We start from the raw sequence: 25,652 nt of genomic DNA, 5'->3' as shown, positions 1-25,652 counted from the left end.
TATTAATTGTTTTACTCTAATCTTTGATTTTATTTCCTAACGGAAATAATAATTCTCGTGAGCAATGACCTGAGCTAATTATGATATAAACAGTGCTTGAGTGGGGAAACTTATTTTATTAGAATTGCAATGGGTTATGTCCTAGTTTTATAAAGTAATCACTAAATGACACAAAATCGTTCCCAGTGTTTGTGACCCGACTCAAAGATTGAATATGGCAAACACACCGTTACCTATACAAGGAACAAACATTAGAGCACATGCTAAAAATAATGAACCATTTTGACAATTTCCAAATTGTGAATAACATACCGCATTGGAACTTGCGAACACTATCAATCGTTGATATCTATGTTTTGTGCTCTGTACGAAAAGAAATAAACCTCAAAACCAATTTCACCATATAACGTAAAATAAAATTAGATAAAATTACACTAACGTATGCATTTTAACATATTAATTTATATAAAACAGCAATATTATTACGTGTGTAGTACATTCTGGAGTTGTGTATTGTGACTGTATTTCACATACTGTACGTCACTATTTGCTCTATTCAGCCTGTGGATTATTTCTTGAACTATTATATACATATATTACTCCTCTTGTCGTATGAGAAAAAGGATTACTTCAGTACTTAAAGTCTAAACCCTAAGGTTAGTAGATTAGGACACTTTTCTTCTTTTGAAAATTGATAAAGTGTACATACAACAGAACACGTTAATATGAATAAATAGTAGCCACCGGTTCCAGTTCCAGTTACCTCCCTTACGGGAGATTTATATAAAGGAAGTCCCGGCCTTAGAGTCCTGTGGACTGTTTCACTGATTTTGTTTTAAATTAAAATTGTTTGAAATAAGGTAGTAAGATGGCTCGTGCCAAAATGGCCGAATTAGCCTGTTTTAATTATAATTGTTCTTCACACTGTTAATGTAATAAGGAAGGATAAGCGGAGCATGAACATATTGAAATTGAAGCACTGTATATTAAAATTGTAACAAATAACAAAATTGTCAAAAATATTGAAATGTAAATAGTAAAAATAGAATAAAAACTGAGAGCAAAACTCCCCAATACTTAGTGTTTACAGCGCCATCTCTTTCATCCACCTAGCCACTGGTAGCGAAGTATAACAAAATACAACTTTTCTTCTTCTTTGAATAAGAAGAGGCCAAGTTGTGTTCGTCATCATTAAGGGTGTTTATTAAATTCGGTGCCTTAGGGTAAATGTGCTAAAAATGCTAAATTATTGAATTACTTGTGTACGAATTGAATTATTTGTTTAATAGAGTTAATAAAATTTTGCAAATGACGGACGTCGCCATTTACATTTTTGGACGACTTGCTTGAATGCCTGAATTAGGCCTATATATTGGAGTAATTGAAAGAAAATGAATTATACTTCAGCAAAGTAATAGTTGGATAGATAAATTGTAAAAATTAGGTAAAGAAACGAATTTTCACAATAAGGATGAATAATAGTCGAAAGCGGGATGAACAGGGTCAGGGAGTAAAATTTGGGAAAACTAAAAAAAAAAAAAAATGAAAGTGTATAGGATATTTATGGATATATTTGTGGTTAAGTGTAACAGTATGTGAGCAGTGTAAAGTGTATAATTTTCACTTAATCCCCTTCCTGTTCTTAACACTACACTAGGAGATATTGTCACTTCCACGATCACCGCCGAACTATTAAAATACAACTCCAGGAAATACCACATTCGTAACAATATTTACTCTTTCATTTGATGATGTTGGCACAATTTAAAAATCAGCTTCATATGACATTCAGCACTACTTGAGCAGTGTTTATTCCTGAAGATATTAATTTGATCTCTATAACTTCATTTTAATTATTCCAAGTAAGTAATGGCCTTCCTCACTTCCTTCGCCTCTTCGGAATCATCTTCGTCTGCCAGCATCAAGTCTTCTTCCTCTTCAGCGTCCACTAACTCATAGACCATCACAGTGTCCTTGTACAGGATTTTGCACATCACATAATGGATGAATTCAAACACGTCCATTAAGCTCACCCGAGTCACTAACCGTGATAGTCCGGCACACAGAACTGAAACAGATTTAAGAAATAAAATAAGAGTATTTATTATTATTATTATTATTATTATTATTATTATTATTATTATTATTATTATTATTATTATTATTATTATTATTATTATTATAGTTAGAAAAATGTGATAAATGTGCTGAAAGAAAACTCTCTAATCAGTTCAAAAAGATATAGAAAATGGATACCAAGAGCTTATGATCTCCTTCTACGCATAGAACTACTATAAAATAAAAAAAATAAAAAAAATACTTGCAATGCTTCAAACGCCAAAGATTTGAGCATTCGCAAGGAATTTGCCAAGCCAAGCATCGCTGTGTTAAGTGCGCCGGCTATCATTGGACGTACCAATATAAAAAGAAGACCAGAGACACACTAGCGAAATGTGTCAACTGTAAAGGCGCTCATATTGCTAATTATTCCGGATGTCCGCGAATACAACAAACTCTACAAGCGAAAAGGGAAACAACACCAGCAAGCACAAGCTCACGTTCAGCACCTCTTCAAGACACTGCTGCTACATTTGGTTCAAGACTTGAACCTACAATATCACGCATTATTGCAGCTTCAACACCAAAGACGTCTGTTAATGATAACTCATCCTCTGAAAGACATCATTCAAACTATTAATATAAAGAACTTTTTCAACTTCTGAAGGATTTAAACCTGACTAACATGGTACACATGCTACGCAAGTACACTCATGTCCAAAATTATTGTCGCATATCTATAACTGTCTTCTTGTAAGAATATAATTTGATAATGATTTTGCAGAGTACTTTTAATACTAATACTGTGTGTATAATCAGGAAATGTATATTTGTGGTAAATATCATAGGAAAAAAATTATAAATACGAAAATCATAATGAGTAAAACAAAATCTAACTAAATGGACAAGAAAATTTTATTTACCTTTCATTGTTCTTATTTACTGCTCTTTTGACATGAAATTTACCACATACTTGTCTTTGCCGATTATACACATACTAACATTATAAGAAATACCGGGCGAATTCGTTATCAAATTATATTACTAGAACACGATATTTATAGTCATGTGACAATAGTTTTGGACATGAATGTACATGCCAAAACTGAAAGCCGCCCCAGATCGGTTCAGCAAATTCACCATCCTCACGGATTTCTTCTCTGATCTACTGCCGTAGAATCAAGAAGGATTTTCAGCACTTCAGCACTCTGAACTATTAGCGTAGAGTGAAGAAGCTTTTTCAGAGCTTCACTGCTTGTTTTAGAAAACATTTGTCTTATTTTATTTGTACAGTTCTGTATTTTTGTAATTTTATGTTTTAAACAACCAAAATCGATCAATGAATAAATCCTGTAACCCAACTCCCGATGCAAACTACAAATAAATAAATACTCGTGGCCCAAGAGAAGGCATTATCTTCTGCGGCCCGCCCATCTTCAGATGGGAATGAAATTGCGTTAAAAGAAACAAGTATATATGTCTTGATACACACTGTTTTGGGGAAGTCTAAAAGATATTTACATTCCTTTAGACTACATAAAAACAGTAAAAGCCGAATTATTTCTATTATTAAAATACTTACCAAAAACGCCGAATTATGTCGGTTATTGAAACACTTACCAAAAACGCCGAATCATGTCGATTATTGAAATAATTGCCAAAAGGACACGAATTATATCTATTATTGAAACACTCACCAAAAAGATCCAAAAACTGAGCTCCAACTCTCATGCGATACCTTTCTGTCGGGAGGTTGTAGAAAGACAGCTTGGCTGATCCGAACTTACTCGTTGTGCTACAGAGAAAGCGAAATATGTAAGTAGAAACATAGATAAAACAATAGTCATACTAGGGTTAACTACAATTGAATTTAAATTTCTTATGAAACTTTGAATTTTAGATCACCAATAGAAACATATTTTGAGATTAATACATATTTACAATGAAAGCTTATATAGACTCAATTTGTTAAATATTCGTAAATGATAATCTATTGTGTGAATAATCTAAGGTGAATGTGATAGTATAGTAAATAGTCTGTGAAGAGTATAATAGTGAATAGTCTGTGACGTTTTGGGTGAGTAGACAGTTTTTGTGAGCAGGAGTTGAAGAATAGAAGTGTGCATGCTATAGGAATTGCAAAGAATAATGTTCTGTAGTATAAAGATAAAGTATTTATGAAGTAAAGCTATGAACAAATAGCAGCGGCGACGAGGACGAGATCTAGAACATGGCATGTCCCAAACTTTTTGAAGGTTTTGAAGTTGAAGACCAAGAAATAAGTGATTATTTGAACAGGTTTGATCATTTTTGCATTACAATAGATTTACCGGACGCAAAGAAAGTGTCTACTTCGGTCGCGTCTATTGGTGCGAAAATACACAAACTATTAAGAGACATCTGTGAACCGGAAAAGATACAAAATTTGACTATGCAAAAATTAAAGACAAGTTAGTGTTACACTTCCGACTGAAACTCAACACAATTTCAGAACGGTACAAATTCAGATTTGTTCAATGGTCCGTTATCTCAGGTATGGAATCATGCACGGAAGAACTTCCTTTTGCTACTGCCGCATGAAATACTGAATTGAGGCAGCAGAGATCAACATATCCAAGAAAAAGGGAAATAATTAATATTTAAAAATGAAGATGAAGAAGAAAGTTTGGAAAGGCATCGGCATAGAGCTGAGAGTGAAGCCGAGATTCTTGCTGCTTGTCGTTCCGACCCCGAGGACAACCTGTGCAGTAGCCTCTGGTTCATTCCCGCATTATTCCAGGAAAGAACCAATGGAGTAGCTGACATCTCTGATGATTGCCGCTTTGAACTAGAAAACGACGACTTATGTGGCAGAGGTATAGGGTTCATTCCTCTTCGTCTTAAAAGAAAACATCCTACTTTGCTGACTACCAGATGAACAACGCATCACTTAAAAATGGAAGATGGATTGGCCTAGCAATACAAACAGTAGGTCGAACAAAAGAAAACTACAAACTAGCCAAATTTCAACGTTGAGCCTACGTTGTGATTGGGCGCTTTAATCAAACTGTTGCCAACGTAGCTGTACATTGATTGGACAGTTTAACCAAACTTTTGCCAACGTTGGTCCTATGTTATAATTGGACAATTTAACCAAACTTTTGCCAACGTTGGTTCTGCGTTGTGATTGTGCGATTCAACCAAATTTTTGCCAACATTGGCCCTATGTTGTGATTAGACGATTTAATCAAACTTCGGCAATGTATCCCCTTACGAAAGATGTAACTTTAAGAATGAGAGGTATAAACTGTTGGATAAATGACAAAAATTGTTGAATGACCAACATGCTCTTTACTAAATTGGGCCAAAATATTCTATAATCTTCTTCTTCTTCTTCTTCTTCTTCTTATTATTATTATTATTATTATTATTATTATTATTATTATTATTATTATTATTATTATTTACAATCATCAATTCCCATCCATGCTAATCATTAGCCTACTAAATTTGCTACTAGGATGGTTGCCAACTTAGAGATGCACGTAGTTTCGGGTTCGGTTCCCGGTGGGAAGGCAGAAAACAGTTTCATAATCATGCACTTTTAATTAATTATCCGTCTCCTTTAGACTAATGGGAGACCTGGGTTCCATTCCCGGCAGGAGCTCAAGTGGTTCGGAGTCTACATTAATAAGTAGGCCCACGTCTCATATGGCCTCGCTGCTGAACGGGACGTTAAACTCAAAATCAACTCAACTCAACTCCTTTAGACTAAACAAAGGATATACCAGTGGGACATTAAACTAAAGTTTCATTTCGTTTCGTTTACGCAGAGCCCCGAGAATAAACTGATAGACGAACCAACACCGGAAATGGCTGAAGTGTGCTGAATCTTCATTTACCCAATACCGCACTACCTGTTTAGTTTTCCCCCCGACATTGTGCGTTTGATTCATTCAAATGTTTGATTGATTAGAAAGTAGAATTCACCCCCATGCCCAGGTACGCCCGCAGGAGTTTTTCCAAGGGGAGGAAGGAAGATTCCAAGGGGGGCAAAAGATCGATTTCAAGGGGGTTGGGCAAAAGACCAACACACATGCAAAGTCGCGAATAAACACACACACTTTGACGGACCCATGTACACTCATGTCCAAAATGATTGTTGCATTATTGTCTTCTTGTAAGAATATAATTTGATCAGGAATTTGCAGGGTACTTTTAATATTGATACTATGTGTATAATCGGAAAATGTATATTTTTGGTAAATTTCATAGGAAAAGAATTATAAATACGAAAATTAGAACGAGTAGAACAAAATGTTGATAAATGAAGAGGAAAGTTTTATTTTCGTTTTATTGTTGTTATTTACTGCTCTTTTGACATACAATTTGCCACATACACTGGAGCAAATCCTGGGGAGATGAGAGGGACATGTCTCTTCCAACCTTGGAACTGGGGGGAGACTGTCCCCTCAATAATCCGATCTGAAATGTGTTTTTCTATGAAGAAATGTGATGATATGTGTCCGATTGTCACAAGGGAAAGTGAAATGAAATTGATGTCTCCCATGAATAAGCCTCAATCTGCCCGTCTCCCAATGTTAAAAACATCTGTGTACCGTGGTCGTTCACAGCATTGTTTTTCAATATCATAACTATTTTGAACATCGCTTATATCTATCTATCTATCTATCTATCTATCTATCTATCTATCTATCTATCTATCTATATATCTATCTATCTATCTATATATATATATATATATATATATATATATATATATATATGGGAACGGTGTTACCCGTCCCCCCAATGTTGAAGACAAATTTGCATCGCTGGCCACATACATGTTTTTGCCGATTACACACATACTAACTTTATAAGAAATACCGGGCGAATTCGTCATCAAATTATATTCCTTATATATATATATATATATATATATATATATATATATATATATATATATATATATATATATATATATATATATAAACTTATTTACGAACATACCCTTATTAACTACAGCAAATAAACTACCGTACTTAATGTAGACTAACGTAGACTAAATGTATTATGTATTGAGCCAGTTAGTATGTTTTGACATGTACTGGTATTTCCAAGAACTAAACACCCTTCGAAAATCCAAGGAAGCAACTTCCCTCCGCACCGTTGACCAGTTCCCAAACCATGGTACCACTACAATCTCAATAATACTAAAATTTGCTACTAGTGAGCACTAGCCCGACTTTCAGCTAGTGGCGTAAGATGGCGGTGATACTCAGTTCTAAGAATATCAGTACTTTGGTATTTAGCGACAATAACATGACTGGAGCTGCAGTGGCTCAGAGGTAGAGCGTTCAATTTTCGTGTGTGGGGTACCTGGTTCGATCCCAACTCACGCCAAGTGAGCTTCGTGGTGGAGAAAACTGTGTGCGTGGGTTTTCTACAGGTTTTCCCGTTTTTTCCTGCTTTCTTTATTCCATCATTTCATTAATTTCTTATCATCACTGCCTCCCTTAGCCTCGGTGCATAAGGTGGGACGTTAAATTAATACTTCATTTTTTTTAATGAATAACATGGACAAACACAAGAATGACGAAATGCTTCGTGTCAATCTGTAACATTACACAATCAAGAACAGTTAGAAAAGAGAAATCTAAATTTCAGAATCAGATAACCCGTGGGGGGGGGGGTGCAACCCATTTTCCTTTCTTGTCAATGGCATCTTCTAGAACCACCTTAATTTTCCATAACTTTCCATTAAAAAAAAAAAAAAACAGTTCCAATTCTTACTTCATAATCTTGTAGCCCACAATCCAAAATGATGTAGAAAACAATAACTATACTAACGTAACTAATTGAGATTACAACAATGTTTTGAAATTTTTGTATGGTTCAGAGATTTGGACATTACTTAAGTTAGATAAGAAATATTTAGAGAACTTCGAAATGTCGTGTTGGAGGAAGATTGATAAGATAAAATGGACAGAGAGAGCCACAAATGAAGACATTTTAAAACTGACTAGATGAACCTGCGCTCTCTACATAGCGCATCATTCACATATGAGCATGAATCTCCTTGTTATTCCTCACATCTGTACATGTCCCTTTACAGACATAAGTGAAAGACGTCTTGATAAAAATTGGCAAGAGGTACCATAAAAGGAAGATTTTGTCGATTACTTTTTCAATATCTCGCACCGTTTGCAAGATTTGAGCCTATTTCCGGTTGGAGTTTTTAATTCATGTATGATCAGTGTTTTCTTTCTTCTTGCATGCAGTATGTAATAAGCAAATACATTACACACACAATTAATTCGTATATGATGTTCAATGGGCAAAACACTCCAAACAATAAAGATTCATCTTGCTGTTAGAGTGGAGAAATGGCTATCCTTCGTTTTTCATTATCATTTGGCCAAGAAACAAACGCCTGAGAGGTATGCAATTACGTGATGTTAGAATGTATAATGTGTAGGATATGGTGCTTTAGTTTTTTTAAATTTCAACACTTCCAGTGTACCCGTGAAAATGTAATAAAGAAATAATTGCCACATTTTTTAAATATTCAATTAGAACTGGACAATCTACACAAAATTTGCAATCGATCAGTGAAAACGTCATCTTTCTAGAGCCTGTAGTTTCCGAGATCTCATTGTTGAAAAGATTGGCCACAAACATATAAACACCCACAAACGTATAGTTTAAAACAACTCCAAAGATGGCAGCACAATTCATTTGCATTGATTTTGGAAAAGGCTTATTAAAATACAAAAGTTTTTAACAATAATTTAAAAAAATAAACTTGATATGAAAAAGGTCTACTTAAATAATTTGTTTAAAGTACATATAGTTTAAAATATTTGTTTCTGTTAAACGTGAAATCACAAATAACCGTAAATCAAAGGTTTAAATTCAAATTTTATAGGTTGGAGCTCAGACGCTTTTTTTTTTTTTTTTTTTTTTGCCATTGTAGCATTTTAATAGATAGATAGGAGAGAAGAGGACTCTTCATAGGAAGGGCAATTGAGTTACACATTTTGCGAAGAAATTGTCTTCTTCCTATCGAACGAGAAGAAAAAATGGAATGTAAGCAAGGAATCGGAAGAAGAAGAACACAACTGATCGATGATTTGAAAAATAGAAGAAAATATTGGGAGTTAAAAGAGGAAGCTGAAGATCGAAAAACTTGGAAGCAAGGGTCTTATAAAATAGAGGATCTGCCCTTACAACGAAATCTTGAAGCCATACGTCACATTTTCACCACCCCTACTCTGCCCACTCCGCCCAATAGGATCGCAATGTTTTGAGCCAACAATCATGGCGGAAACGAAAGTAGCCAATCAGACGATGGCGGAAGTGAGAGTAGCCAATCAGACGTGTCTATGCTCGGTTGTTTTTTTGGCTGCATCGATTTAATAGGATGAAGAAACATATGGGCAGATCCTCTATTTATAACATCCTTGCTTGGAAGCAACATTTGCAGAACCAAATCTAAAATATTATTAAAAAGAAGAAAAAACGCATTAGTCCCAGCACTTGCCAAAAAAGGAGAATATTTATTATTATTATTATTATTATTATTATTATTATTATTATTAATAATAATAATAATAATAATAATAATAATAATAATAATAATAATAATAATAATAATAATAATAATAATAATAATAATAATAATAATAATCTTTTAAGAGTTGAAATAATACATTTCTGATTTAAAAAATAAAAATAAAGGGAAGAAAAGCGAAAATATTAAAATTAGAAGCAGGATCCCTAGGATCATTTAATGATGTCAAGGAGTGATTTCTAACTGGTCCATTTTAAATGAATCTCCAGAAATGCAAAATCAAAATGTATCTAGTTAAATATAAGTGTAAATATCCATTATCCTTTTTCTTTCTTTCTTTGAAATTGCAAATCTTTTCTATTAGAAATCTGGACATATTTCTAAAGACTATATTTCAAACTTGAATGTGTTTCTACTAAGTATAAATTTATTCGTTATATCTTACTTCCTTATCTCTGACCAAACAACGCTTATTTCCGGTTGTAGACAGTCGAGCAGACATTTCTTGATGCAGTTCTTTCTTCTTGCTTTGTTTCTCTTCTGTGAGACTGTGTCATTTCCCTCTAGAAATATATAAAGAAAAAAAGGGCAGAAAATTTAGAAATAGTTGGTAATAAGTGTTACAATGATGTTAACGGAACCACATTGATCATAAAGTAACTGTAATACATCGAATTTCCTCAACATTTTATATACTCTGCTGGCCATTAAAACTACAATTCTAAGGAAACATACGATCGGTCGGACATTTACAGAACATATAGAACAGTGATATGCCCAGCAGCGCAATACGTGCATCGGTCATGCCGCTTATAATACACTGAAAAAATCCGTTATCAGCACAGCGGGATATTGTACAAATGTACGAAATCCATAAGTTTACTACGGGAATCTGTAAGGAGCATACATTGTCCATATGATACATACGTACTGACTTCTTCCTGCTTAGATGTTACATCATGCCACTGAAGAATATCTAACATCTAACAGTCTTCCATATATTACATAGTACGTTTGTAGGTACGCTATATAAGTTTTTTCTCACCAGTCAGTGTGGTAACTGATAGTAAGATGGAGAAATGCAAATATGGAACGTAATAGAATTCCACTCCTACAAAGATATCAATGAATATTTCGTAAGTCTAGAATAAATTTACAGTTTAATCTTTCTGATATTTTTAAATAAAATTAACATTTAAAAATCCTTTCCAGCAATATTCCTAAAACCTCTGACAAAATTAAAATTGAGCAAGCTGTAAAGCAACTAAAAAAAACAAATATTGTGCTGGAATAGATGAACAATTAGACACCTTAATAAAGCATGCGATTATTATACTATTATATATGTTATTAAACCCAGCATATATAATAAGAAAGTTTCACTATTTTTTTTTTTTTTTTGTAAAAAAAGATCTTCACTGAAAGCACGAACTAACAAACGAACAAACGAAAGCACAAAGAGAACTAACAAACCAACTCTATGCCCTATGGAACCCGGAGGTTCAATGCTGCGTTTACAAAAGTTCTCCACTGACTTCTGTCCTTAGGGAACTGCACCCAGTTTCTACTTTGTATTCCTATTTCTTCGAGATTCATTTTAATATAGTCCTCCCATTTGCACCTAGGTCTTCCTAATGGTGGTTTTCCGAGTGGAGTTCCAGTTAAAACTTAGGAAACATTCCAATGTTCTTCCATTCTGGCTACACGACCTGAGCCTCCTAGACTTGATGTTTGATAAACCGCATGAATTATGTAGTTCCTCGTTAAGCTTCCGCCATTTCCGTTCCTCTTGAGTCCGAATATTCGTCTCAGAATTTTATTCTCAAATACTTTCAGTCTGTGTCCTTCCCTAAGAGTAAAGGACCATGTTTCGCAATTATACAATACAACAGGCATGATTATCATTTTATATAAATTCCTCGACATAGTAAATATAAAGTGTGTGTATTATATTCAATAATATAAATTTATATTTTAATGAAATATTACTTAATTAAGCCAGAAATGTTAAATAATCAAAAGCAAAATAAAAAAGAATGTATATTTGTTCCAAACACTCTTTCCTGCTGAAGCTTTAAGATAAAATATATTTAATGCACTTATAAACTTAATTAGGGAATATTTATTAAAGTTTCAACTTACTGAAGTAGTGGTCCAAGCATTTCAACCCTCTGTAGCTACACGCTTGACGAGGATCTGTAAAAGTAAAAATAGAAAACTGAAGATTGCAGTAACAAAAAATAATATGTATTGACTAATTTTCGTACAAAGCCGATTACTTTCGAACCTCAATATTTTCCCAGCTATAAAGTTACTTCTTTATTTATTACATGTTGCTACTGCAGTATGCGCAAGTTTCATTTCAGCCGCAACTTAGGATATGACTAACGAATCGTGGACATAACAAAAGCATACAATTACGAAGTGTATAACGTTAGTTTTTGAAAGTATGTTGAAATGCATACGAGCTACTAAAATTTGCATTGAAGATCTTTGATCTCACTGGCATTGAATAACAGTGTAGTAATAATATATATAACTCTATATATTGGGTTATTAAGGAGGAATGCCACATAATTTGTGAGGTGATTCTACATGTGAAAATAAACCGAAAAAGTTCTATGAACATGTGTCCGATTTTCGATCGTTACGGAACTGGAGCGGGTTGAAGACTACACACATTCATGTATAATTGTGAAGACAAATGTAAATATTACTTACCGAAATGCTGTGTAGGCGCTGTGGCGGACAGAATAATGGTGATATAGATTACTGATCCATCATATAAGAGGTATTTTAAAAGTCCCCCACCCATCTCAATGCACTGGTCAATACGTTGGAGGATGTGTTGTGTTGCACATCGAGCATCATCTCGGCGGGTTTTAATGCGGGCAACAGCGTCGGTGATGCGAGCGACAAATCTTCATGTTTAACCATCTTCGTAGTGTACACATCCCCCTTTAACCAGCTCCATAAACACAAGTTTAATGGGGTTAGGTCGGGTGATCTGGGAGCCCAGTTATTGTGTTGAGGAAATGCGTTGTTCAGATACTGGGATATTTGTCTGGTACAGTGAACCGATGCAACACTCAAGCACGACACGCACACAGCCTCACGACTGCTCACTGAACCAACCCACGATTTCACACGGGTACGCTTGCAGCTGTTGCCTTGGCGCGGCGTCAGTGTTGCCATCCATTGGAGAACCTCCACACCTCTTTTAGGATGGATCAGTGATCTGTCCCAGTGTCTATCTACCACAGCGCCTACACAGCATTTCGGTAAGTAATATTCACACTTGTCTTCATAATCATTCATGGGTGTGTGTAGTCTTCAACCTGCTCCAGTTCCGTAACGATCGAAAATCGGACACATGTTCATAGGACTTTTTGGGTTTATTTTCATATGTAGAATCACCTCACAAATTATGTGACATTCCTCCTGAAGCATTCTGTATAATTTACACAACAAATGTTTGACTGCAAGTATTTTAAAAATTAAAAGAAGTTACTCAGATTAACAGAGGAAAACAATTTTAAAATAAATTAAGAATGAATTGAGTTTTGAAGAAAATGTTCATGATAAAATTATGAAATTGTAGATTTAATTTTATTGCTTAGATGTTACGATTTTTTAAAACTTATTTCTCACTTGTACCAGATATTTTGTTCATTTGTTAAAAGTGTGAATCAAATACACCAATATTGCTTCTTAAATAATATGCTACTGAAGACGTCTGGAGCTCCATAGATTAAAATATTGTGGGGTTTTGAGACAAAAAAAAAAAAAAAAATTCATTTTGAGAACCATTAGGTTTCTCCTTATGTTGTACTATATCGATCGTCTGCATTAAATCACTTCTAGTTTAGTTTTCGTTTCAAATACTTTTAAAATTGAACTGTGATTACTAGGAATATAGTGTAGGAAGACATGATCTGAATATTTATATATTAATGTTAGTTTCCCTGGTTGCTTCTAACACTTGTTGTTTAAAGAAAGGTTGTATAACTAATAGGATACTATCTCTTTCATTTAAAATACCGTATAACATATTTGATATTTTATGAAGTAAATTGACAAGAGCAACGCAAGTAGGTACTAACCCTTTGTAATCTTCAACAACGAAACTGTAAGAAGAGATTTGATTCCTTACTCATGAACATCTTAAAATTCTGCCTGGAAAATTTTGTGATCAGATTATTTAATAACAAATTTGCGAAACTAGGGATGCTCACGAGACAAGATTTGTGTCTGTCTCGTCTCGAAAATGTGCTGAAAGAGTGATGTCTCGACTCGAAAAATGTATATTTTTCTATTGGAAGAGCTGTGTCTAGACTCGAATTTTGTCAGGAAAATCCTGTCTCGTCTCGTCTCGTGTGCATCCCTATACGAAACAAATACATAGAAAGGATAATATTAAATCATAGTTATGAATAATGAGGCCTGTATTGTAGAAGTTATATTGAAACTGGGGATTAATGAACAACTTATATTTTTAATTCCACACATACCATTAAATGTATGTTATTACTCTTAGAAAATGTAAGATAGCAAATACTACAAGCATATGCTACGACACTTCAAGAAATATTTACTTTTGCAACTTCCCGAAACGTGCTCGTTGCCATTAGGTACAGTTTTCACTTTCTTGGAACTTATGAAAACACAACAATCACTCCACACTCCAGTTATACAAAATAATCCCAAAACGTAGAATTATGTTGAATTCACTAAATTTAATTGTATATAAAATGGCATACTCCTAAACACACCAGTTCGCTCGCATATTACACTACAAAACAATGGAAAAGGTAGAGGTTCTTATTACTCTCTTTTTAATTAATATTGCTTACTGAAATCTTTCGTGGCTAAGCGGTTAGTGTACACGCCTTTGGCGTGGGAGACCGGGGTTCTATTCCGGCGGGAGCTCATGTGGTTCGGATTCCGCATTGATCAGTAGGCTCACGTTAAGAAAAGACATTATAGGAACTCAATTATTGGGCAATTAATAACTTGTGATTTTTTTTCGAAATGTTATATTAATAAGTTTCAAAGCGGCTAACTAACATATCGAATCCTTGTATGAAGAAATAAAAGTATACTGGAATTGTTGCGCTCCAATAGGTTAATTTTTGGGTCATTTTTCGTGGCAATTAAAATGCAATTCCTGTAGCTCGCTTAACTCCACGGGAAGACAACCAATACGTACTCACGCAAAATCAGATATTATATGGTACCATTTTTTCTATGAACCACTAATAAATACAAAAACTTTATATTTGCAAATGAAACTATATACATTAATGGGTCATTTCAAAAAAGTGGGGGGGCAACTGCCCCCCTTTGCCCCCCTAATCGCCGCCCATGTATATATATATATATATATATATATATATATATATATATATATATATATATATATATATATATATATATATATATATATATATATATATATATATATATATATATATATATATATGTGTGTGTGTGTGTGTGTGTGTGTGTGTGTGTACTATCTGTGCTAGCAAAACATAATATTGCTTTACTTTGATGTTCACTGTGCTTACCTTTTCAAAACGAAATTTATTTTTTAAAAAAATTACTTGAGGAATATTTGATAAGTGACAATGTCTTTTTTATCTTCAAGACAATTGTGATTGTATATTATGATTTTTGTTATAAATTTTGGATTGTATGCCCTAATTTTACAGTCACGGTATAAAAACCAATACTACATCTATTTTAGAATTTATTCTGTATGAAATTACACTGCACAAAGCAAATTGTAAAAAATACAAAAGGACACTGAAGATCAAGTAACACGATCCAAAAATAAAAATATGGAGAAAAATGAAAAACATTATAGTCCGTACATTGGTTATTGACTTGACTTGTAAAGCGCTTGCATCAAGCTTGAATGCAAGGTTGCCCGCATGTAACTTCGTTATTGGGATCCAACAATTCTTGTCAATATGTTATTTAAGGTGTACAAATCGTTAGGACCTCACTCCCTGTGTGCGCCACAACATATTACTCGTTATTTCTCGAAAAGTTTGCAACACTGGTCTGTCTTTACATTGTCTTTTCTTTTACTGCTGCTTCTAATGATGATATTCAATTTAGGTCATTCCGTTTACAAAAACACAACTTTCTCTTGAGTTGGCAACACTGTTCATCCGATGCTGTTTGTCAATACACGAACAGATGTCGCCCTTTCTCTAGTTGCTTCGTGCAAAGTTTCGTTTCTCTGTCTCTCTTAGTTTCTCCGTTATCACAATTGGAAATTCTAAATTATATTATAATGTGAAAACGCCATTTCATGACTTTATCATCAAGTCGGCACGGGTTAAGGTTCTCCTAGAGAGCTGCTATTTCACTAATGCGTGTTTATGGTCACATAGAATACATTTGGGCGGTGCGTATCTCAACACCCTAATATATATATATATATATATATATATATATATATATATATATATATATATATATATATATATATATATATATATCACTGCATCTTGAAAGAATACCGTGACGCTGTTTCATACCGTATACAACCGGCTCTTTGTGAAACTGGTAACACCAGGTCTGTGTTAACCGCAACATTGTACCCTTGGTGTTGAAATAATGCACTAAAGTAGTGATCATGCTGGAATCATTGACCTATGTTAAAATTGGGTTGTAAAAACACCATCTTTCTTTCCTATGTGACTTTGCAAACTTCTTTATACTTACTTATCAAATAACACTGTCATCTAATTTAACACCGCTCTGTGTCAAACCGGTAACAGTGGGCCTGTGTTAACCACAACATTGGGCTCTTGGTGTCGAAACAACACACCGGAATGATAGTCACGCTAAGACCACAAATCTGTGTTAAATTTAAGTTAGATTACGTAACACAAAGTTTTTTGCTCTGTACCAAGAAGGTTGTGTTCCACGAACTTTGCGGCTATTGCAACTTTTAAACAGACCTAAAAACTGCAATACGCATTAATTTTATCAAACTTAACCTAAATCCCTTTTTCATATAAATGTTACAGTGGAAAGACTTACCTATATTTGGGATCAAATGGTGTGTACAGTTACAGTACCGTAGCATGTACTCTGATTTACATTCCAGCGTACAGGCACTGTAGCTGTAGCGAGGGTAAGCCCACCCGTTGATCTTCTCGAAGGGAAATCTGCATCGTCTTCCCTCTGGGTCCAGGTACTGAACACGTCCTTTCGTTGTGATGTCCTTCTTGTTGAATCTCAGCTCAAGTTGTTGGCCAGGTCTAATGGTTTTGTCCTTCTCGATTGGAAATGGCAACTTCAGTGGAGTACCGAAGCCTACTTCTTCAGGAGCATGAGCGAACACCTATTGATCAACAAATGTATATCAGTCACGTGATCTCTTTATATTATAAAAATCACTAGAAAATGTGTGAATTTGGATGAACATTCATCATGACTTCTTTGGTATTACACATTTTTCTTGTACGTTTTACAGATAAAATTTCTTCAGTTTCTTTTCAATATGTAATAACGAATGAAAGCTATAGGCCATAAAGGACTACAGGATAAAATATTGTATTACATAAGAAACTACATTTTTTAAAATGTGAACAAAATTGATGATAGTTTTACCAGTGGAGGATGTAGCCCGGGGCCGGAGACTTTACTCCTCCCTCCAATTTTTTGAGTAACAAAAATTATTTAATCCAATATTTATATATAGTTTTGAAAGTTTATAGTGAACTCAATATATATATATATATATATATATATATATATATATATATATATATATATATATATATATATATATATATATATATATATATATATTATAGCTGCCCCCCAGTTTTTACCTTCTTGTTTCACCACTGACTTTTACATGCAAAATAAATAATAGATGTCATTTAATCCCATTGTAGTTTCTAGTGCTTGGCTAAGTGGCTGTTAAGCATACACCCAAATAACCAAATTGGTCAGCCCAACATTGCTTTGATTTCAAGTGAATTTTTTCGCGAGTAAAACAACTTAGGGACACAAGCATTTTATGTAGGTCAAAACCATTGATTTCAACCAACGAATATCATTTTTAATTCAAATTCAATTTATGGCTACTAATTTTGCTAAATTAAAGCAACCTGATTTTATTTTTGGTGGTTAGATCGGAAACTGGTTGTCAATTTGGTTAATTTTTTGGCGAAAATTGATTGGTTGAAAATACTGCGGCATAGCGGACATCATCAACCTATTAATACGGTTGAGAAATGATAGTCACCACCAAAAATAAGCCGTTGGGCAACACTCATTTGGTTACTTGGGTTAGTTGAGTTTTACTATATACAGTTTTACAATAGGCCTACATTTCTAGTAACAGAGATAACTTGCAGACCGCTTGTTGTAAGCTTGCATTTAAAGTCGGCAAGCTTGCATCCGGCTTGATTGGATAACATGCAAGCATCCCTCATGCTGGATTCCAGTAACGAAGTTACATGGGAGCAACCTTACATTGAGTGTTTCATTCAAGCTTGACGCAAGCGTTTTACAAGTCAAGTCAAGTCAATAGCCAATGTACATCCAATGATGCTATGACGCTCTGCGAAGGGTCTAAAACATCGCTTGCAAGTACAACAAAAGGCAGATTCTATGAAAGCACGGGTTGAAAGACCAAGCGTAGAAATCCAAAAGCCAAGCACGCTGCAACTGGCCAAAAGCTTTCTTGCTACTTGGGATATGTCAATGTTATTTTTTTAAAATCCTGTAAATTTATATAAGCATTGTTTTAGTACTAAAAATATTAATTAAAGAAAACTAATGCGTTCTAGAAGTTTATCGTTAAGCAGTAAGGAAGCAGAATTAATTACACCATTATTTACATTGAAACCAATTTACTAAAAATATAAGAAGGCACGCTAGATCAGTGGTAAATCTCATTCATCTCTGGTCCGAGAGGTTCTAGATTCGATTCCAGCCATGTGAGTTTCCAATGGACAAAAATCGAGCTATTCCCGTTTCCTCCCACATTTTCACTTCACCAATTATTTCATGATAACTCAATTTCATTAACTGTCCATCTTCTTTAGCTTAAGCGTGAGACGTAAAACTATTTTAAAAAGGAAATGTACGGATTGGAATCTGCACCCAACAAAACCTTGGTACAAAAGAGATGTGAAGAAACAGGAATTACAGCAGCTTACAGACCTAAGTGAAAGAAAAATCTGCATTATAGTTTTACATATATTTTTAACTTATGAAATGTCAAAATACGGAGTAAATTTCAAGCAATACCTTAACAGTAATAAAACTATTAAAATATACAAACAAATAAGTTTCTTTTCATATTGGAAAACTATGATGAAGTTCCAAACTGTGGTAATCCATTGCCAATACTGGGAGTGGTAGATCTACCATTTCGAATTCATGGATATAGGGTGGAAAGGCATACATTTTTGGAACGCTGATATATATGAAGAGACATTTTTGCTCATACTATTTTTGCTTTATATGAATTCTCTATTGAAACTGTAAATAGTTTATGGTTTTGGTAGATTATTGAAGCCTGAGATGGGGGTAATTCAGTTTTACGTCCCATGGTTATGCTGTGTAGGCTATAAGACACAGTGATGTAGAGAATTGAATGAAATAGTGAAATGAAGAAAGTGAAAGGAAACGGAAGAATCGTCAGAAATCCCATATACCGGTGTTTGTCCACCACAAAGCCCATTTGATGCGAACTTGGATCGAATCAGAAACCCCACGCACCAGAGGTGAACGCTCTACCAATTTTCTTAACTTCTTGACTTATTTTCTATTTCCACCACTTTTCAGGACTACTAGGCTCGACAGGGACACGAACACAGAAATATCGAGGGCAGTTAAAATTCCACTCTTGCTACTACAGAGGGATTCGAACTTCAATGGGTTTCACCTCGCGATCATCAGCTTAACGCCTCAGATCATTTGGCTACACCCACTGGCACCACTGAATCACCGTGAACCCAAAGGCTGAGAAGAGAGACGCTAAATTCATGTAAGAAGACCATTTCACGCCATCTCTTACCGTTACTAACAGATAAGCGGATGAGGCAGAGTCGTTCTATAAGATCCTTCTTACGTATAACATAACTTGTAAGTCTAAAGCAAATTAAAGAAAGAAAACGGATTACCTCAACATAAGCTTTGAAAGTGAGCTCCAACACTCCTTCAGGTTTCGAGTGCGTGACAATCATGGTATCCCTCATTGGACTAAGCTGACTGCAATCAACAATCATATATTCAGAAACTAATCGACAGAAAAAATTAAATTCATTACTTTAGACATAGCCACAAATAATTCATGTTATTATTACGCATTCAAATCTATGGAACAAGTAAACAATACTTTCCTAAGTAATTAATGCGAATATTAGTTCTGTATGTATTGTGCTGTTTCCGATATAAATTTTGAATTTCTTAGTACAGGCTCCAAACTGTGTAATAATTTTATTTATGGCTTTCAGATTTTATAAATAAACTATTTGTTTAGTTGTATATTTCAACGTACCTTGTCTGATAAGACCCCATCGAATAACAGACACCATTCTTCGTGACCAACCTGAAGAAGTTATCACAACATTCAAATTCATAACCATTCCATGTGCATTTCTCAAATATTTCATAACATGTTTTAGTGAGCTGAAATAAATTTATGATCACGGTTAATATATTATTTCTCTTGCCATTTTCTAATTGAACTTAGAATTTCAGTATCTTTAATTTAAAAGTTTAGTAGTCTCAACTTTAAATTAACTTACATACTAAATACAAAATTTACCATTTTGATTTTGCTTGCTTTCCCTAGGTGAAAGGAGATACTGAAATGTAACTTACCACAATCATAGATAATGTTCTTTTGCTACAGAAAATATGAACCTGAAGAATTCTCAGTGTTATCATCCATAGAAATTACAGTGTAGCCAGAATAACATTTCCCACAAAATCTAAGTTAAGGCAGCGACTAGAGGAACAAACTCAACTGCATTTGGTTACGTATCATGTTGTCTTTAAATCCTGTGAGCTACTTTTTAAATAACAGTTGTATTTAGTTTGTAACAAACAAAATGATTTTAACATACAATTATTAACATTAAATAATAACGTTATTTAAAAAGTAATTGACAGGGGGAAATATTACTCTAGCAACACTATAATTTCTACGGATGGCAACACTGAAAATTCTTCATATTTTGTGTTGTAGAGTAACATTATCTATGGTTGTGGTAAGTTGCGTTTCATTATCTCCTATCACTTAGAAAAACAAGCAAAACAAAAATGGTAAATTTTGTATTATTTTTAGTAAGTCAGGCTCTTAAAGGTTAAGTGTTCTCATTTTAAACGTAATACATACGTATAACTTTCACGTTAAAGTTAATAGTCTAAGAATAGCATTTACGTCATCCAGCCAACATAAATTAATCTGTTATAACAAAATTAACAACACAAATACTACTTTATTAGTACTTTTCTTTTAAACTAATGGCGAAGCGAGAATTATGCAAAATTATTTTATATTTGTTCAATTTTTAAAAAATGGTCTATATTATTTTGTCAAGTATATTGAGAAAGTTAAAATACTACAAACTTTTGTTTTCTTTTACTATATGACTTAAATACCAACATCATCATTGTATAATGCGTCAAGTAATATATTAGATAAAATAATATACCATATGATTATTTTGTAACTATTCATTCTTTTATTTGTATTTGTTATAAACACGAAAAGATGTTTAACTTAATAAAATACTGTAATCAATAGTTTTAGTGTTAACAATTCTGTTTGGATAGAAGGAAATATTTGATATTGTGGTTAGACATTTTATCCTATTTTTCCAATGATATACATGTACAGCGTGCCCCACAAAAAAGCAGGAAATTTGGATTTTCTACAATAAGAGCGATTGTATGTGCAATAATGTGTGTTATGTGCAGTTGTATATTTTTGTGCTGTTCCATTGTGTATATTACATATGTGCACCCAGATGTTCCAAGACATTAACACAGTTATGGGTGATCACGAATGGACATGGCAACAAGACGGTGCGAAAGCCCATACAGCAATCGATACTGTGACATGGATAAGAATTGATAATCCTGACTTCTAACCTAACGACTGGCCATCTAAAAGCCCAGATGGCCCAACGTGATGGATTATTGCATTTGGGGTATACTGCTACAGAAGGTTCAAGAACACAGGAGAGACATCACAAACATTGATGGCCTGAAAGCTGTACTGACAGACGCCTGGAACAACGGTACACTTCAAACTATCCAGAATGCCACCGCAAATTGGTTACAACGTCTACGCCACTGTGTGGAAGCCAAAGGGAATCATTTTGAGCACTTGCATTGATTATGAACATTCAAGTGACAGTGTCAGTAAAACATAAATGAAAATATGTGTGTCCACCTCATATTACAGAATCTACAATAAATTTCCTGCTTTTTTGTGGGGCACCCTGTACAAGATATTAACATGATACGCCGACAAACTGGAGGAGGTGATAGAAGATACGGAATTAAGTACGTAAAAGTACGTAATTAATATGAGTCGAAAGCAGCGTAAGAGGCATTAGGACAGCAGCGAAGGCGCTGATGTAACGCTGGACATCTCAAAAACGCCATAAGATATCACTGTCGGCTCAAAGGTGTACACAGAAAGTCACACCAGACAAATGCAATGAGTAAAATGGAAACAGAGCTTTAGCTGCGCTACGGGGGTCCTACATGTGAGGAATACGTGTGTGGATCTCCATCTACCTCTAGGAATGGCCATTGTGGGCAACCTGACCATTTCCATCCTAACATCAATGCATTTTCCGAGTGTGGCTTACTGTGTAATCCTTTAACCCAACATGCGATATTTTTCCAGGTTCATGAGATATTCGGCACTATATCAGTATCATTGCTGCTATTACAATGCTTTCAACCTATGTTCAACGGGCACTTTTTGCTTAATTTCATGTGTACTAGCGCCTGCCCTATAGTTTGTCGGTGCATTATCCTTATCATTTTGTAAAGTATATCTATAAATTATGTATACAACTTCCAATTCCAATAAATTGAAAACAACATTACGCATGCCTACTGGCGCAAATCCCGGAGGATGAGGGCGACATGTTCCCCTAATTTCGGAACTCAGGGGGACTGTTCCCCCAATAATCCGATTTGAAATTGGAGAGTTTTGGGGGAGAAACACTACCTTACAGTACCACTACTTCATCTACGTTGCCTGATATATGGTATACAGCAGATTCACCTTAGAAATCAGATTTATCTACCGTAATATGAGTCTCATTTCCCCTCCCCAGAATAAGCCTCAAAACTGCCCGCCTCCCAATGTTGAAGACAACTCTGCTTCCCTAATCCTCCACAACATTGTTTTTCAACTTCATAAATATTTTGAACATAGCTTTAAAAATGTGGGAACGGTCTTACCGGTTCCCGCTCCCCCCCAATGTTGAAGACCGATTTGCGCCAATGGGTGTGCCTTTTTGTTGCAGAAAAACTATATAACAGTTCAGCAACACCAAGGTAATTTGGAATTGCAGTGAGTGGTGGTCCTAGATGCACTAGTTAACCCAATATATATAAAAATGGTATTTCCGTAGGAGAAAGCTAGGGTATCTTGTGGCTCATAGAATTAAAAATCTGTAATACAAATGAAGCGAAAGTTCACAATATTGTTTCGCCGAGAACCTCCAGAACGAAGGAGCATCTACCATAGAATGGATACATTCAAAGAAGCAGGAAGTGTTGTAAACAGTACAAGCAGCTGTGGATGGCCCGTTTCGTGCTTCAGGCATTCGTACGAAAAGTCAAAATTGTTCACAATCATCTCCGTAAACGATAAAGTCAAATGATGAATTTCGTTGACAACCATTTGATACAGGTACAATTACTCACACTGAAGCAGATCTCGAATGTCTTTCACGGAGTTGTTTGTGGAGAATCAACTAACGATTTAAGTTTGTGGAAAAGTTAATACTTATAACTGTAGAATATGGCCTTCCAGAATCCATATGTGACTATAGAACAGAATGAAATAGTCGAACGACATAATGATAGACATAGTAATTGGACCAATTTTCTTTGCTGAACCAACCATTATAAGGGATATATACGAGGATATGTTGTAACAATTTATAATTGCACAAATTCAAGATATTCCCAACATAATTTCTAAGCATGGAAGTGTACTTCTATTGAGCGCAGCACGTTCATGATTTTTTAGACCAACACTTCCTAAATACTGGATCGGACGAGTTGGGTACATACTATGGTCACTTCATTACGTACTTCCAATGCAACATCTGTTATTTCTGTCTCACAGGATAAATCAAGAATATTGTCTACAAGTCAAATGTGAGGTCAATCATTGATCTCCGAGAACGCATAAAATCCGTAACATCTTATGTTCTGCAGCGTGGAATTGGATTGTCATTTTGATATCCCACGAGCAACCAATGATTAGGGTTGCCATATGTCCGAATTTTGTACGGACTGTTTGTACTTTTGGGTCCGTGTCCGTGTCCGTGTCGTACAAACCATAAGATAGGAAAATGTTCGTATTTTAGTTTTCGGAGCTGCTCGAAAATTTCCGAGTCGGAAATCGCAAAAGTCTCGGGCGAAAAGAATTGTGTTTTCATCATATAGCTTATACTTTAGTTACTATTAATAATGTAGGTTATGTTTTTAAAAAGTGTATCATTTTTCCATTCCAGGGTTCTTTTGGTTAGATTTAATATACGTAATTTAATGGCATGATTTATTGTATTTGTGTTTATGAAAAAAATATAAAACATGTTAGTCTCCAATACTGTTTTAAGTATTACGGTAAACAATTGTGTGATAACCTAAAATGATTTTTAGGTAAGAAATTTCAAAATATTTGTTCTGTGCATGGGCACCGTATCTTTGATGGGTCGTCATTTTAAGGCTTATCCGTATTTTGGATCCAAAAATTATTGCAACACTACCAATGATGCATATGTGGAGGCATGTTGAGTATGTCGTACCAAGCTCTTACTCGTAGTTTTTCTTTGAGAAATACAAGTTCTTTGTTATATATAGAAGTTTCATTTTGTAAACAGTTCGAAAGTGTATATTTCATTTGTAGATACCCAAAATGAAATTACTTATTTTTAGTTATAATATTAAGAAGATCTACAATATATATGATACAGAAAATGATGGAACAAATATTAATGTTAATTTTAGACTTGGCAAGTAATATGATTTTCCGGTCTATTATGATCATTATGAATGTGTATTCTCTTGTAGTATTTTCACCAAAGTTCTTTAAATAGTTTCATAAAACACATTCATTTTCTCAATGGCATATTAAAAGAATGTTATTATTTAATATATTGTTTAAGACGTTGAATTTTATTGTCATATCTTAAGTAAACATTATATGTTTTAATTAACGTAATAATAATTACTATTAGGTACTTCGTAAACATGTAATTTTAGGAATCTGTACAACAAATATACTATTATTATAACTTCTTTAAACTAATTTCACGTCACAATATAGAGCGTACAGAATCATTTAGTGCCTGCACATTCGGTATCTGAAGAAATCAAGAATTCTTTCGAAAATCAGAACTAGTACTTTCTTCCACAACAGATAACTTCACAACAGATAACTTATATGCTATTTTTCTCGTTTTTTTCTTTGCATCTTCTTTACTTGTTCGAAATGATATTACGAACTGTGATAGTAATAACATTTACAGCTATGAAGTGAATTCAATGAGGAAACGAACATTGGTTTTTGTTGATAACTATATAAGATATAACCAAATACACATTGAAAAAAATATGTATTAACTTGTGTTACAAAAGTTTTCTACTCACCATGCTTACAATTTCAGGATATTTCTCCTTTGGACAATCTGCACCAGTTTCACAGTTTTGCTCACAATGTTCACAATACAGGTCATTTCTCCGCAATATCATTTTGAGAAATCTTGCCACGTTTCGACTCCAAGGGCCAGCA

The 25,652-nt window shown here is 34.3% G+C and overlaps 1 protein-coding gene across 1 annotated transcript; it reads right to left on the bottom strand.

Annotated features, from left to right (window-relative positions):
* Positions 1-1,088: 1,088 nt before the first annotated feature.
* On the bottom strand, positions 1,089-25,652 carry LOC145663534 (uncharacterized). The gene is made up of 8 exons (XM_081729645.1): positions 25,511-25,652; positions 20,154-20,284; positions 19,777-19,864; positions 16,673-16,976; positions 11,756-11,809; positions 10,059-10,176; positions 3,756-3,853; positions 1,089-2,068 (listed from the first exon to the last, which is right to left on the bottom strand). The coding sequence occupies exons 1-8, from the start codon at positions 25,610-25,612 to the stop codon at positions 1,854-1,856; spliced, it is 1,110 nt and encodes a 369-aa protein (XP_081585771.1). The 5' UTR covers positions 25,613-25,652; the 3' UTR covers positions 1,089-1,853.

This window comes from Thermobia domestica, chromosome 11 (assembly GCF_964235325.1).
Source record: "Thermobia domestica chromosome 11, izTheDome1.hap1.1, whole genome shotgun sequence".
NCBI lineage: Eukaryota > Metazoa > Arthropoda > Insecta > Zygentoma > Lepismatidae > Thermobia > Thermobia domestica.
This window is presented reverse-complemented; position numbering and strand designations above follow the sequence as displayed.

What these genes read in the sequence shown, in the direction of transcription:
- LOC145663534 (XM_081729645.1), bottom strand. Translation starts at nt 25,612, where the DNA reads ATGATATTGCGGAGAAATGACCTGTATTGTGAACATTGTGAGCAAAAC. An exon ending in GTTTGGTCAGAGATAAGGAA is followed by an intron (nt 3,854 to 10,058) that starts GTAAGATATAAC and finishes CTTTCTCTGTAG; the next exon opens with CACAACGAGTAAGTTCGGAT. An exon ending in TCAGTTTTTGGATCTTTTTG is followed by an intron (nt 2,069 to 3,755) that starts GTGAGTGTTTCA and finishes AATCTGTTTCAG; the next exon opens with TTCTGTGTGCCGGACTATCA.